Source organism: Prunus mume, linkage group LG5, assembly GCF_029339155.1.
Source record: "Prunus mume cultivar Tortuosa linkage group LG5, ASM2933915v1, whole genome shotgun sequence".
Taxonomy (NCBI): Eukaryota; Viridiplantae; Streptophyta; class Magnoliopsida; order Rosales; family Rosaceae; genus Prunus; species Prunus mume.
The window spans coordinates 11,021,183-11,034,865 of NC_142702.1; the positions used below are offsets into that span (position 1 = coordinate 11,021,183).

At 40.1% G+C, this 13,683-nt stretch overlaps 2 protein-coding genes across 2 annotated transcripts; both read right to left on the reverse strand.

The window, feature by feature from the left end:
* Window positions 1-3,399: 3,399 nt before the first annotated feature.
* LOC103331125 (U-box domain-containing protein 52-like) lies at window positions 3,400-7,591 on the reverse strand. The gene is made up of 10 exons (XM_089052318.1): window positions 7,411-7,591; window positions 6,944-7,053; window positions 6,737-6,858; window positions 6,275-6,483; window positions 6,113-6,170; window positions 5,743-6,019; window positions 5,315-5,411; window positions 4,741-5,168; window positions 3,699-4,463; window positions 3,400-3,474 (listed from the first exon to the last, which is right to left on the reverse strand). Exons 1-10 carry the CDS (start codon window positions 7,574-7,576, stop codon window positions 3,400-3,402), a joined length of 2,307 nt encoding a protein of 768 aa, XP_088908444.1. The 5' UTR covers window positions 7,577-7,591.
* Window positions 7,592-8,329: 738 nt separating this feature from the next.
* Window positions 8,330-10,102, reverse strand: LOC103331104 (uncharacterized). Its single transcript, XM_008233714.2, has one exon. It carries the CDS (start codon window positions 9,840-9,842, stop codon window positions 8,712-8,714), a length of 1,131 nt encoding a protein of 376 aa, XP_008231936.2. The 5' UTR covers window positions 9,843-10,102; the 3' UTR covers window positions 8,330-8,711.
* Window positions 10,103-13,683: the final 3,581 nt, after the last annotated feature.

The window sequence follows — 13,683 nt, forward strand, 5'->3', positions numbered from 1 at the left end:
ACCAGTCCCCTGAGAAACTAAGCAGGTGTTATCTGCCGATTGACTGGCTATCGACTATTCCCATTCCTCTGAAAGCGTCGGTAAAAATTACATTTACCAAGCTTCCAGTATCGATCAACACCCGCACTACATCGTAGTCGGTGATTTCAGCTCGAATGATCATCGGGTCATCATGGGGGTAGAGGATCCCTTCTTCCTCCTCTTTACAAAACTTGATGGGCTCTCATCCAACCTTCGGCACTTTGTGATGCCAGTTGACCTCTACACAAGACTTGGGGTAGTGTGCAGCCCGTACATACCGCTTCACCGAACGGTTAGACATACCCGCCATGTAGGGACCCCGTGATGGTGCTAATCTTATGCGATCCTCAGATATGATTGTCTTTGGTGATATCGCAGAATTTGCGGTATCCCGATTATCCCGCCGATTGGGCTTTCGGTGGTTCGGTTTCGGTATTATTTCATGCTTGTTCATCAAAACGTCATTGTAAGTGGTATTCAGAGAGTGAAGACTTCCTAAGCGCGGTTAGGATTCGCAGGCGCCCGGTGATCATTGAGACAGTATTTTCCGCTTCCTTTCTTTGAGTTTCCCTGCCGATTGTCATGGTCATCTTTCCGTTTGTGCCCGGCCGAGGATTCGTCAATTCTTCTAGGGGTGTACGGAGATTCTTGCCTGTGATAACTCTTCAATACGGTTCCTCCTGTCGAGCCAAAGGCCCAGACTTTGAGTTGAAATATTCGGCCTTGGTGTGAATTGCCGCTTGCTTCATCACCTCGTCATAAGTGCGCCAGCTTGCTACCGTACGAGGTACAGAAAGTGCGAGGACCGAAGGCCACTCTTGAAGGCGTCCGTAGGCTACCCATGCATTTCGGACACTTTGAGTACTCGTGACTGAAGCGTGCAACATATTCTCTCAAGGGCTCATCCTCTCTTTGCCGAATTGTGTATAGATCATCGGAAGAATACAAACGGTCCGTCTGGATCATAAAGTGATTGAGAAAAATTTGTTTTAGTTCGTCGAAGGAATCCACCGTTTCGGCTCTAATCGGTAGAACCAGTTTAAGGCTACTTCTGTAAGGGAGGATGGGAACAAAAGGCACCGCCTCATCGCTGAGACCTTGCATCCCACGGCTGATGAAAAGAGTGGAGGTGCATCAAGGTGTCTTCCACCTCGGTGTAGAATGGTATACGTAAAGGTTGTATGTCTCTATCCTGTCCGTGAGTGCTTTATGCGTTCAATGAATGGTCCCGGCCAAGCTTTCCCCAATCCGGTTCCTGAGGGCGAACTCGATCTTTTTCCATCTTCTGGACTTTCTGAAAAAGAAGTCAGATGACGGGATCTCGGCTAGGGATTTTCTAGGAGCCGTAATCCTCTAAACATTTCTGCGGGCTTACCGGTATAGCCTCTGAGTATCTCGTTGGTTGCCAAACAGTAGGTAGATTCTTTGGTCTTGGAATGGACATAATCATAGTCTGATTCGGTGGTAGATTCTAAGCCCTGAACTTTCCGAATGGGTGATTTGTTCCCGAGAACCCTTATCCGTGAGTCCCTTAGATGAGCATTGATCATGATCGGAGATCTCTGTCTTTCTGCTTCCCGATCGTTAATCTGATGGCGACAATCGGAGTAAACCTTTTTTGGTAGGTGTGGTTGATCCTTGGGTGCCGGAACTACCAACTGCTTGGAGGGCGCATGCATTGCCTTTGCTACCTTCTTACCCTTCTTCTGCCGACTTGGGGTCTGTAGGCTCTGGGAAGATTGGGTGGTTTGAATGTTTTGCATGTGTTGTTGATTAAGCAGGTGCTGGGTTTCGTCCACTTTGGACGACAGGAGGTTGTTATGTTCTTGAAGTTTAGCCATATCCTGCCGAAGAGAAGTGATTTGGGCGAGCTCGGCCGGCGGTGGTTTGTATCACGGGTGAATTGCCGAAAGAAGTGCAAGGGGGTAGCGCAGGGCTAGCTCCTCTTTGCCTTCCAAACGGTAATCCATCTTCTGACAGGAACGTTGGTATTGAAGTGGTCCCCATGTGTTCTAGGGATAGTGGGTTGATTTAGATCGTTTCCCACAGACGGCGCCAAACTGTTAACGCAGAAAAATGGTTTGGCCCTTTTCCCGCTCAACTTAGTGATGTTGGGCCTTCGATATGCTTCGGGCTTTGGTGGAGTACGTGATCTGCAAGATAACGCACGCTCGTAAGACCTTATAGCACTGGTGTGGTACTGGCTGAAGGCTCTCCGATGCTTAAGTGAGTTTGGATATAGTAAACTTAAACTAACATATCAATAGGTTGTATGCCGTAAGTTCTGATTACCTCCATTTTGGGACAATGGTCCTCTTTTATAGGCCTTGGGAGGTGTGCATTTTGTTTGGAATTTCGATGTGGGACTGTAGACGTCGATTGTAGGCCTGCCACGTGTCCTAGAGAGGGGGTTGCCCTAATTGCTGAATCGGTAGGCAGGGTGCCAAAGGCTACCATGGTCAGGCTCAATCTTGTCCACGTGTCTGGTCCTCATAGGCTATTCATTTTGGTATAAACAAAGAAAATAAAATGCAAAAACTTGTTTTCAAGGTAAGGGAAAAGCAAACCATAGAGGGGCCCAAACGCATGTAATTGGATTCATGCTTCGATGACTGACTTCCAAGAGGCAATCTGTGAACCAGGCGGGAAGGTTAACATGGGCGGGCGGCACTACTAGTGATTTTTAACAGAGTGCTTCTTGGTCAATAATTTTGACAGTAATTTCAAGAGAAGTCTTCCTTTCTTCTTTCCCACTTTCTTAAAGAAAAATCTTATTCTTCTAGATTGGAGGCCTGACCCTTGTAAGGCTTTAGGAGTGGATCATGCATAGTGGATGAAGAATGGTGTGGATGAACCTAGAATCACTTCCAAACAGGTCCACTTGGGGAGTGCTTCTCTTCATAAGTGATTCTGAGAGGCCCGGCCAAAATCAGTTTTGTTGTCATTATTACATAACAAATTTATGACCTTGGGGCTTCAAAGACATTTTCATTCCAATTTTGAGCAAAATTTTTCTATCAAGTTTAGGATAGATGAATGAAAGAATCTCCAAATGGAGCCTCTGTAAAATGCCCTTATTATTCAAGGAAGTCCATTTGTACAATCAATAAATTTATCTTTCATACAAGTTTATCTCCTTTCCCACCTCTTGTGACCATTTATACTAACAACTTTATGAACACATAACCGTTGTTACTAACTCCACTAATAGTTCTGAATCATGAACTCTGCTTATTCAGCTGACTTTTCATGTTGGTTAGGATCAAGGTTCTCTCTCACTAGTCCTCTTCTTGTAAGATGTGCATCAAGAAAATTGGAAAGCTTATTTTGACTTTTACTGACGAGAAGTTTCTGAATCCGAGGATAGTCTCCTTCCTGCTAAGATAATGTGCTTGAATGGCTCCTTGAACAATCATATCCAGATCTTGGTAGATGCATGTCACTCAGCACATCCTAAAGAGAAGACAAAAGATAAAATTAAAGTTCGACGAAGACATCCAAAGAAACCAACTATATTGTGAAGCCTTCAGAGGTTATATGAGCTGCAGGGTTGCATGAAATAATTTAATGGAAGTCTAGCATGAAGGGTTTGCCTGCTTTGATCTTTGATCTTCCTAGAAAGAACTATTTGTGCAGTTCCTTTAAGTACAATGCTAGATTTATGTTACAAAACTCACTTGTTTTCTGGAAATTGAGCCTTGTCTTGGTAAGTATACTCCACCACCACAACCACCAAGCATGTTGCAATGCATGCTATCTTCAGCGAGTGCTCTCAATCTGTTAAGCTCAGGTAGCACAACCTTGGCAAGATCTGGTCTGTCTTTTCGCCTCATTTCAGTACACTGTAAAGATAACTTGGCAAAGCTCAAGGCTTCCTCAATTGGCCAGTCAGGAACAGCAGGGTCAAGCATCTCAGCAAAGGTCCCTAGCTCAATAGCCAGCTCAACATGATGAGCCAAACCCATCGGCGGTTTGGCAGTTATTATTTGTAGAAGCATGACCCCAAGCGAGTAGATATCAGATTTTGTTCCAAGCATGCCGGTTTGCTGATACTCTGGGTCGATATAACAGAATGTACCAGCTGTTGACGTCATTCGATACTGAGTGACAGAGTTGGCTACTGATGGAGGAACAAGCCTGGCCAGACCTACATCACCAATCTTGCTAACATAGTTATGGTCTAGCAAAATGTTGCCGGGTTTTAGGTCACGGTGTACAAGTGGCTCTGGCTTGGACTGGTGAAGGAACAAAAGCCCAGTGGCAATTTCTGCAGAAATTCGGAACCTTAGCTGCCAAGGAATAACTGGGGTGTTACATCGCTGGAAGAGACGGTCTTCTAAGCTCCCATTAGCCATGTACTCATAGACCAGACAGCCATACTCTGGGCAGGCTCCAAGAAGGAGAACCATGTTTGGATGTCGTATGCAGCTCAATACTTCAACCTGCATAATTAGGAAATATCAAGAAAAATACACGAAAAAAAAAAAAAGGGGGTTAGAAGATAGAAGTGCCTAGCTTGTGAAATTAAGAAATATCAGTAATCCTAGCATTTTCTATTTGAACTATTAGGCTTCCTATTGGGTCGTTGAATACAAGGTGGGAATTGCTTAATATCAGTACTTCCCCTTGTTTATGTTGCTTATGTGCTAAGAATCTGAAGAATGTGCTGTATATTTGAAGATACCAGTTAAAAGTTGGATCATGTAAACGATCACAAACCTCTTGCTGGAACTGCGAATGTCCTTGCGCTGCACCTGGACGTAAAATTTTGACTGCCACTTGTGTGTGATCCAGTTCACCCCTGTATACTTGCCCATAGCCTCCTTCTCCAATCTTGTCAGTTTGTGAAAATTTATTTGTTCCTGCTTCAATCTCCTCAATTGTGTATTTCCTGTACCTTAGATTATATGCCCTTGCTTCTGTTGCCTGGTTCCTCTCTTCTGCTTCTTTAAGGGCTTTCATTTCCGCGTTCCTCCTTTTATGTGCTTCCAATTCAGCAATCCTTTGAGCTGCTTCTGCCGCCTCCATGGCTGCCTTACATTTCTCTCTCTCCTTCTTTATTAGTGCCAATGCAGCTTCCTCTGTTATGTGTGCCTCATTTAATCTATGTTCCTCCTCCGATTTCCATCGGTCAAGTTCCTGTGCTTGTCATGGTTGTCATTAGAGTTCATATTGGAATGTGTCATTTTTCGGGCTAGCTATCTGATGTTTCGCAAAATTCATATTCTGGAGATGATGATAATAAAACATGAACAAATTTTATTCTCACATAAGGTTTCACATCATACCTCATGATTTAATGTGACCGCCTCCTTGCAGGCCATTTTATACATGTCCATTGTTTGCTTGAGCTCTAGCTTGAGCCTCCACATCTCAGCTTCCACTTCATCCTATTATTTTCAAGGCAAACTACAGATTAATACTCTGAACTAATTTTGCATGCATATGTATGTTACTGTAATAAATGCACGTCTTTTTTTTGTCATGGCCTGAAATCAATTAGAACTAGTTAATAAAGTTGAGCGTTGCTATTTGTACTATCTCAACTAGTACAACTGAGATATATTTATCGGTTGATTCGAGATATAATCGGTACTTATTAAACAAAAATGGAAACATCTAAATCTGCTCCTGACTTAAAAATATTAAGTTTCTGGCATGCTCCAAGGCGATTAGATTCGTGGTGCTTCCAAGTCTACTTATGGTGGGAAATTGTCTTACCATGTTGTGTGATGATGACCATGATTTTCCACTTTCCATTGAGGATGATGAGAAGTCTTGTGGGGAAGAGCTCATGTCAATAAACTGATGTCTTGAGTAAGATGACGCAGAGCTTCGGTTGTCAAATTCTGGACTGATCGACTTACGAGGGGTCGTTAATGAAGGGAACATGCGATCAATACTTGGCCTTCCACTGCTCACAAACGATATATCAGTTCTCTCTGGCGAAAGGTCATATGAGTTGTTCATTGAAGCTCGTCCTCTTGTGAAGGGTGACCTGCATCATTTTTTCGTGAGGTCAGTCTTCTCATCAAATATTGTATTCTATTCACATAATATCTTCATTTGAAGAGCATTTATCAGAGCTTACTTGATTTCAGTGTCATCTACCATCAGGCTATCGGGTGAATGTGTCCTCTTTCCTGATGCTGCATTAATCAGAGAAACTTGAGTGAGTAAAGAGCGAAAATCGCAGGATCATTCGAGTTGGGGAAGAACATGATCAGTGCTTGAATTACAGAAAGAAATTAACCTCTTGGTTGCTGTTTACGCATGGATTGCGTACCATTTGATTCGGAAACTTTGCTGGATTGTTTATGAATTTGGTTACAAGCTTTTTTGGGTGGTGGAATGGTAGCTGTTTGCACATAGGAGATCTTGCCTTTGCCAATGACATACAGAGTGCAAAAATTCGGTACCCCTTTTATCACACAACTTGGAACATCTGTAACTTTGAAGGATCTGATGTATTTGAAACAAAATTAATGTAATGTCAATGCATGTGTAATTATTTCGTTGGAAATTCTTTGAGCAATGTAGTTTAGTGATTCGAACTGTCCGGTTCTTAGGCACACATTCACAAAAGAAATCTTTGTAAAAAGTTAGTCGAATTGAAAATACTTAGCCACGATAATCAAATAACTAAACGATTTTGAAATGGACAGTCTGAATCATTAACCAAATCCCAAATGGAATGCAAGTAAATAAAAATTACCTGAAAAAACTATGTCTTGATGGTGCACCAAGTACCAAAATCTCAATTGAATTAGAGATAACATAGTTGATGAGGGCTTTCGGTATATCGACAGCCTCAACTACGACTTCATGGCACTTTATCTGCAGCAAAGATCAAATTAAACTACCTAGGGACCGGAAACTGCATCAAATATAAAATCAAGCTGCCTAGGGACCAGAAACTCACCAACTTTTTCTTGCAAAAGGAACGGAAGGGAAGAAACAGCTCTTTGGTTTCAGCATCAACCGGTTTTTTGTATACATTTTCCTCTTCCTCCCCCTCTTCGGAGACTGAAACTATGCATAGGATGAGAAAAACGGAGGATCAGAAATTTGGGAGATTGAGAAACGCAAACTATCAAGAGCAAAATTCGAAATAAATAATATGCAAATTTCTTTTTGTTTGTAAGAATATGCAATTATTTTATGTGTTTCATGTAATGGAACAATAAGTAACGTTACATGTATCATATTTGATCACTACATCTTTCTTCGGAAAGTTGAGAGCCAAATACGTGGATGAGTTGTGCATGAATTTCATCCATGTCAGAAATATGGTCAAGGCCTATGACTATGTACACTAATGCATGAGAGAGAGAGAGAGAGAGAGAGAGAGAGAGATATATATATATATATATATATATATATATATACCATGATTGGGAAGGGTATGTTTGATATGGAGGAGAGTGAGATGTTGGCCCTTGGTGAGAAGATGATCAACAGCCCATTTGATAGCATGCTGGCTTCCTTTGTCCTTGTCTATTGCCAATGCCACCATCTCATCTGCTGCTTTAGTTTCTGCTGTCCCTCTTCCCATTTCCTTAACTCTAATAATAATAATCTATGCTTAATGAATCAAAATTAACTCACTCTGAAATTAATTAAGAAACTAATTAAGCAGATGACCCTGGAAGAACCTCTCAATCAATATATATGCATGGAGAAAGCTTCTTCTATCACCTTTGCAGACAACTGGCAATGCCTTTCTATCAGCTTTGTTACTAAACCACATTATAGAAACTGATTTGACCAACAGATAATTTTTGTTCCCCTTTCTTTTGACGTGAGAAGATAGTTTGGTGGTTGTGAGTGTGTGTGTGTGTGTTTTTTTTTTTCTGTTCTGTTTAATTAATCATGCACTTGTTTCACATATCAATTACCCTCTAATGCGATTTGTATGGTCGTAAGATACATCGTGGATCTTTGTTGTAATTGTCTTTGTATTTCGGAAAGAAAAATAATAATAATTTACCCTCTAATCCGACAATTTTAGCCTGTTCGAGAAAAAAAAAGAGTTATAATGTTAGCCTTTCCCGTCTATTTTTAGTTCATTTTAAAAACAGAAACAACTTTTGTAGAAACCGTGGAATATCTTGTTGTCACTGAAGGCAGTAGAAAGTTGAAACAAAATAATAAAAGAGAGAAAGGATAACTAGAAAATATATAACAGAATTTTGTTCCTTGATCCAATTTTTGTTGGATAAAAGACAGACTGATTCATGTTAAAACAAAAAAAAAACAAAAAAAAAAGACTGAATGATTCAGATCCCCACTTTTCACTACTTCATAATGCAACAGAAAACTACCCCATATGCTCAATTTATTATATATCCATGAAAGTTTACATAGTAAATGTGGACAAAGCTGATTTCAATCTACAAACCAGTTTACATATGCTGCCACATTGTGGATGTGAGAATCGAATAGTGGAACTCGGGTGCACGGGTGGGTGAATGCTGTCAACCACTTGAGCTACAAATCCACAAATCCCTTGCCAGACACTTCCATTTATTCTCCGAACCAGCACAAAAAAGAATCAAACGAATATGATTGTTCTAAAAAGAATCAAAAGAATATGATATATAATGTTCTAAAAAGAATCAAAATATTAAGATACACAGTACAAGGAGCTACAACAAGAATCACAGAGACAAGCTTCTTTCTTCAGCAAGTTAGCAACACAAGGGACATATAATCAACCCATTTTCATTGCACACTGAGCACTTGTCTGACTGGCCCTCTTGGCCAATCACTTTGCAGCTGCCACTGCATTTGAAACAAACAACAAATCGAACTCCATCACAAGCTTCACAGGGGCCAATAGACCGATCGATCGGGACTCCATGGAAGAGTGGCTTAAGCTTTCCTTGCTCATGAAGCGTCAAAACCTCCTCTGCTCCCCCAATATATCTCCCCTTTATGAAAAGCTTAGGAGGCACTGCTTTACAGTCCAAAACTTGCCACAGCTCTTCTCTGAATTCCATGTGCATAGACACATCCCGCTCGTAAAACACCACCCGAAAGCTCTCCAAAAGAAACCGAACGCTGTTGCAGTCATCGAAGGTCTTTCGAATACCTCGAAGGGTTGTTGTGTACAGAATTACTGATGAATCCGAACTCCCAGGCACACACTTCTCCTCAAAGCATAATAGAGGTTCTTCATTTGAAGGTGGCTCCGGCTCTGGTTCAACTACATTGGATTCAAGATTCTGTTTTTCGCTTCTTCTTGATATTCTCTCTGCTTCACTCAACTTCATATATTCCATCACGGCTTGCTGAAAGGCTGCGAGTAGGTTCGGGTCAAAGAGGCTACCAGAGTTTAAGTCCGGTCTGCGAAAAGACGAGATATCAATCTCCGACAAAGGGATTTGTCTACCACGATCCGGCCCGGGCAACGATTCTTCTGAAGCTTCAAGAGCTCTGTTTTCCCCCAAATTGTGCTCTGTTCTCATCAAATTTTCCTTGAATGCCATTGAGTTTTTTGCCTTCATTTTTGGCTGGATGTTTTCCTTTTCGTCCAAATTATCCTCAGGCCCTGATTCTTCATCTTCAAGGTCTTTCATAAGCTCAGCGACGTCAATAACATCAGGCTCTTGCTCGGTCAAAACGTTCTCTTTCATTTTCTTCTGCTCTGTTTCCATGGAAACCAACTGGGCCTGAACGTTGAGATCTGAGCTCTTGAGATAAGAATCTACATACCCATCTGACGCACTTACCTGAAGAATTCGATCTTGTGGCTTCAAATACCCAACAGGCCGGATTGTCTTCAACTTCTTCAGGAACTTTCCTTTCACTCCCTTCATTGTTGCCCAGCAAAGCTTCCAAAATCTGAACCAGGAAAAGGATGCTTCAAGCTAGAAATGGATTATTTGTGAAGTTTGAAGAGAGGTTAGAGAGATTGAGAGATGACAGTGAAGAAGCTGTGTGAGCTAAGCTGCTTCTTCTCCACCTTGACCTTTGGTGCTTACAGACACAGCGCTTTCCAACTTCAACGGCTACAAAGTTTTTTTTGCCATTTTAAAATTCGAAAACGTTGGAAGAGATCCTGTGCGGCGCCGAACAGGATAAGAGAAGACGATAGGTTATAGTTGTACGCCACGCGGTTATTATGCGCGCACCAAGCCAAGATGTTACGTTAGAAAGTAATTGAAGGACACGTGTCTGGCATGGAGGCTATGAGGTGTTCACGTTGTGATGCACTGGGGAGGTAGCGGAAGCGTGCGCCTAACGGTCATAATAATTGACAATTGGGGCTACTCGAGTCGAGTGTGCACAATTTCTCATTAGCTTTAATCACTTTTTCTTCCACTTCCTTGATAAGGAGAAACTTTGTCGTAAATCGTGTGGATAATCATTATTTGAGATGTTGGATTTGAGCTAGATTGATGATAATGATCTGAATGTAAACCATTGGGATAATATCTTGTTTTTCTTAAGAAGAAATTTTATTACTTAGAACACGAATCGCAATAGGGCAATTACACAAAACTAAGCTCAATATACTCAAATTGGAGAGATTTAGACATAGTTCTTTTTAGGTAAGGTTAAAAAAACCGATTTATATTGTAAATAATGGACGGCTCGCATGTTGAAAATAAGGAGCAACATTGAGTGAAATACCATGTTTTACGGAAAGATTAAGACATATGTCACTATTCACAAATAGTAAGAAGCAATTATGAAGGTTTCTTATCACAAGAACAAAGCATATTGAGGTCTCTTATCACTTCATCTACGAATTAGTTTCCGAAGGTTTCTTGTCAGGTCATGTTGTTAATTCTTTCAATCAGTTTGCATATATATTTATCATAGGGCTCTTAACTCCAATTTTCTCTTCCTTTTGGTCCAAGCCCATGTGTACTTCATCCCCATCAGCGTGAATATCCCAAGATTCTTTCCCTTACTTGCTAGCTGTATATATTGTTTACTTTGACTTTAGTATGTAGTTATATTGCCTTGATTCCATCATCTTCATAATTTTCAACACTTGATACGTGTCAATGAACATAACCATCGTTCCACAAAATATTTTTCATTTTTGTAAGGGTACAAAAAGGTAAAAGATATCCATTAATAGTACCTTGCTGTGGAAAATTTACACCAATTAAGGCATCAAACTCGTATAATTTGGCGTGTGATGTGCTTTACTTAATTGAAAGTAGCTCTTCTCCAAAATTATGTGCTTTACTTACTTGTAAGATATTTATGCATGTCAACTCATGATCCTATGGGAGAGAAACAGAAGTGAGACATTATGTTAAAGGATGGGAACACAATTAATATCCCTTTCTTTGTAGTTGATCCATTGACTTGAGTCCAATTTTCCAAAAAAGAGGTGTCAAATGAACTGGGCCGCCCCGAGTACGGCACGAGCATGACTTACTTAAGTAAGGCTCAACACGGCATGACCCGTATCTTTGGGCTGTGCCAGGATGAAGTAACTAGGTCCAAATGAACTGGCCCGTTTAAAGCTCATTTATTAAATTGTACTTGTTCTAGAGAAAAAATAATACATAATATTATTACACATATATCTTAAATTCAAGTCTATTTCTTTTCACTAATAATATATACTAAAAATTATTATTTTTCTTTATATTTATAAAATAATGATTTTGTTTTTCAATTTTCAATTTTTAAAACCCAAACAATAATCTAGCAATTTTCTATTTAAATGTACTTTAAAGAAAGTTATTGACCTCTTTTTTTAAAAAATAAATAAATCTTATTAGTATATATATAATTATAAAAAAGATTTAAATGAAGTTGTAAAAAAAAAAAATTAAAAAAAATACAATACATAAGTCAAATTTGGTGTGGGCCCATATCGATCCTTTCAGTGGCCCGACACAAGCATGGCCCGAACCCATATGGACTTGGTCCGTGGATTTAGGTCGAGATTGATGATTTTCCTAAATGGACGGGCCCGACATAACTCGCTCTACCCTGACTAGTTAGGTGTATCTTTAAGTTCCAACACAAATTCGAAGCTTGAAGTCTCTCCCCTATCCACTTGGATAGATTCTCATAAAACCACAAAAGAATGTGACTTGTAAGTCTCGACACCAAGCTTGTTCTTGAGATGAATATGAGTACTCTAGAGATGGTAGTGCTAGCAATTCTCTCCCTAGAGTAGCCGATTTTAGCTTCACAGAATACGAGATCTGGATCTCAATCTCTCAATCTCAAAGATGCCCCAACTCTAATGTGAGGAGATGTATAAAGTTGCTTTTACAGTGATCTAACATGTGCAAGACCTACATCCTCCCCCTGTGGTCGTCCATGCCTTGTTATTGTGCTTATTGGACTTTATTGGATTTAAGTTGTTATACAATTTCAATTACAAGTACAATGGTTCTAAGCCCCCAATGAACCTAAAACCCCGAAGTTGAGGGGTATGCTCAGTGGCAGATCCAGGATTCAAAAATCAAGTAGGCGAAACTTACCTTAAAAACTCAGTGGTACGAATGAATTTCATTCATAAAAATAAAAAAATACACCTAGTCAGAGGGGACGTAATGAGCCTTACCCTCAAATATGCACATCTATACATTAATAAATGCTTAACAACAAAAAAACTAAAACAAAAAACAAAAAAATGCAATGCAACACAAAACTAAACTATTTAAATCTAAAACTTTACCCTACAAGACTTAGAAATCTTAAATTCCTCAATTATCTATGTATTATCGATACTATTAGCAAACTCTCTTTCAATGTGGAGGACTATGTAGTCAGCAAGGAATTCATCAGCTATGGTGCTCCGAAGTCTATTCTTAATAATTCTCATACATGAAAAAGCTCATTTCATTGTTGCTGTAGAAACAGGAAGAGTCAACACCAATTGAATCAACCTGTAAAGCAAATGGTAGTTTTCTACTAAAGTTGTTTTCACCAATTGTTGACATAACTGAGAAAGAATACTTGTTTCCTCATATATGAGAAGAGAAGGGGTTGTCGACAATTGCACAGCCTGACTATTGCACAGCCAAGACTGTTGAGAAGAACTGCCGATTGTTTGAATTGCACAGCCAAAAGCTATTTGGCTGCTTATAAGTTATATTCCTCTTTTTTTTTTAGTTTGACTGGGCCATTCCATAACACAAGAGTGTGGGCTGGTTATAATTTTTTCCTTTTTTTAAAAATTTTTTTGAGTGGGCCATATAACACATGTGGGTTGCTTTTAAGTTTTACATGGGCTGGGTAGGCATGGATTTACACAATCACATGTGCTGGGTAGGAATAACTTTGCTTATACATAGGTTTTTTTTAAGTGAAAAAATTTGGGGTAGGCAGCTTCCTACCTGCGTTGGCTAGGACCGCCACTGGGTATGCTGGTTCAGAAAAATGGCTAATGAGTCGTAATAGCATAACTTGAGATCAATGTGACCAAAAAGGTTTTTCCAGTCCTTGTGGTTGGTACTGATTTTTGGCTAGCTTGGTAAACCTTGGGTTGTTGGGGGAGTATCAAATAAGTTTACCTTTCGTACACCATTGGAAGTATTATGGTCCTTATAACTGGTGCCCGTCAAGGCCTTTTTGTGCGTTTAATGGCTGTTGTAACTAGGCTTGTAAAAATGACCCAAGCCCAATTAGCTAGCTTGAATTCGGTCCTATTTTTTAGGTTATGGGCCAACCTAGCCT